Source organism: Lupinus angustifolius, chromosome LG11 (assembly GCF_001865875.1).
Source record: "Lupinus angustifolius cultivar Tanjil chromosome LG11, LupAngTanjil_v1.0, whole genome shotgun sequence".
In the NCBI taxonomy this organism is placed as follows: domain Eukaryota; kingdom Viridiplantae; phylum Streptophyta; class Magnoliopsida; order Fabales; family Fabaceae; genus Lupinus; species Lupinus angustifolius.
In genome coordinates, this window is record NC_032019.1 from 30,292,538 (window position 1) to 30,295,021 (window position 2,484).

General features: G+C 29.9%; 1 protein-coding gene across 1 annotated transcript; it reads left to right on the plus strand.

Annotated features, from left to right (window-relative positions):
- LOC109360050 (uncharacterized protein At4g14450, chloroplastic-like) lies at positions 376–950 on the plus strand. The gene has a single exon (XM_019604790.1). The coding sequence runs from the start codon at positions 516–518 to the stop codon at positions 816–818; it is 303 nt and encodes a 100-aa protein (XP_019460335.1). The 5' UTR covers positions 376–515; the 3' UTR covers positions 819–950.

Here is a 2,484-nt window from a genome sequence, read left to right on the forward strand (position 1 = left end):
ATGTCAAGTATTTGATTATTATAATGTTAAAAGAACAATAACATATTTAAAAGAGATTAATTTCTTACATTTAGATAAGAGAATAATACCCTTAATAGTTCAAAATAAAGCTAAAGTATTGTTGTTGTTGAGTAGAGGATCCGTTCTGAAGGAATTATACAAGTTGTATCACTTTTACATTTTTTCTTATTATTGGTTAGAAACATATAACATAAGTTTAATAAATATTAACTTTGTATTTTTAACAATGAAAGCTACATAAAGTGGTACAGATCCAGAGATTCGGAGATAAAAATGATCAGATGAGTGTGAAATTAGAGTGCTCCACACTATCAAGCAAGCCCCACTTTGACCCATTTCTGTTTATGATTCCGAACGTGTGCACCGCATAACCTTCTATTTATACCTCTCTCTCATCCACCATTATCTCTCACTACATCACCCCATCTCTCTCTCTTTTTTCGCTTTAACTCTCTCGTTGCCGTATTCATAGTTCTACCTCAGCGCCGCCGTCTATGGCAGATGCTAACAGAAACAAATCAAGCGCTGGGAACCGCCGTCAGCAGCCAAGCAGGTTACAAAGCCGCGCTCCGTCCTCATTGCAGATTAACCGCAACGTGAACTGGAACGTGGCGATCCCCCTGTTGTCGCCGCTGGCATCGTCACCGCCGCCGCTTGATCTGAAGGCGGAAGAGCCACCGCATCCGCCACCGCGCCGTCAGAGTGGGGAGCAGGAGAAGGTGGTTTTTAAGAAGTGGCAGCACCCGGCGGCACCGTTCTGCTATGAGCCACCCAAAGCGGTGCCGCGTTTTTGTTAATTAATGTGTAAATATATCAATTAAGCAGATCCAAGGGTTGGGGTGTTCTTCTTCTTTTTCTTTCTTTTCTACTAGTAGTAGGGGATAGGATAACATCTTTTTTAATAATAATTTGGGTCACCAGATTCAGTATGTCTATTTCTCTTTTCTACCCATTTTTTTTATTTGCACTCAATTACTTAGAAATCCAATTCTTGTTTTCTAATTTTCAGATTGCTTAAACATATGAGTGATTAATTAAAAAGGTCACAAATCATATAATTGATTCATTGAAGTCACAATAATATATTATGTGAAAAAGAGATACACGGTAAGAATTTTATACACGTGTACTCACGGTGTATAAACCTCTACAAATATTTAGGTTGACAGTGCATGCACTATAATATTTTGTAATGAGAATGATAATAAGTTGTCAGGATTATTTGATAAGAAAAAAATCAAAAGAATGACTAATACTGCTATTAATATTGTATTAGTTATTAAAACAATCAGAACCTATATAAATAGGAAGAGAATATACTGAAAGTAAATTTAAAATTTTATTTCATATCTTAATCAATAAATTTAGAATATACTGAATTAATGATTAAATCTAAAATATTATATTTACCAATTTGCCTATAATTAATGTCTAAGATGTGAAATAAGTTTTTTTAAATTTAGTGAATGTTTTGATCATCTATATCAACCAAAATAAGTAATTTTTATTAAAAAATAATTTTAAATAAAAATCGATCACTTTTAAAATTAAAATTGACCATTATAATTGGATGATGTATATAATTATTATATGTTAGTAACATGACATTAGTACACTAGTTTTTCCGTTCAAATTTTTTCAAAACTGATAAGGGAAATATAATTCCAAACATTGAGAGATCCTAAACTTTATTTTTCAAAACTAAATTGCCTATTTTGTATTTCTCAAACAATGTTTTCTAATAGTAATACCTTTGCTAGCATTATTCTTATTTTAGTAGTCTCTACTCTTGAAAAGGTATTAAATAACTTTGCTAGCATAATTATGATTATTATAAATGCTTGACCATAAATCTTGTTAGCATGGGATGAGATGGAGATCAATGTTCGTATGTCTCATTTTTTATTCTCACTCAAGTAAAAGTCTCATTTAATTTAAATGGAATTTTATAAAAAGTATAAAAAAAATATTTTATATTATTTTATAAAATTTGATTAACTAAGAATATAATATATGATTTTCTTAAAACATAACATCCTTATTCGTTAGCATGAGCCATAACTCCAAAGAGCTTAAGTAACTCATAACTATAACTATACCCTTATCAGAAAAAAAAATCACTGTAACTATACAATTTAAAATCATAATTGTAGTTTTATTAATCGTCAACATATGCAAGGTTTGTATGTTTATAATCGGACTAAGATAGTTATTACTAATACGGAAACTCTTCTTCTGTGTTATAATTCATATAATTCATGTGTCATTCATAATGATTAATTAGAAAAAATATTAAATTATTAAACTTTTGGTTTAAATATATTTTTTCAATCAATCAAAATAAATAATAGTACAAATTGTGGGATAAGAAGTATGCTCCATATTAATACCACAAACCTTATCAATCCATTCCAGACATTGGATCAATTAATTAAATCAAACAATGATAAAATTATATATATA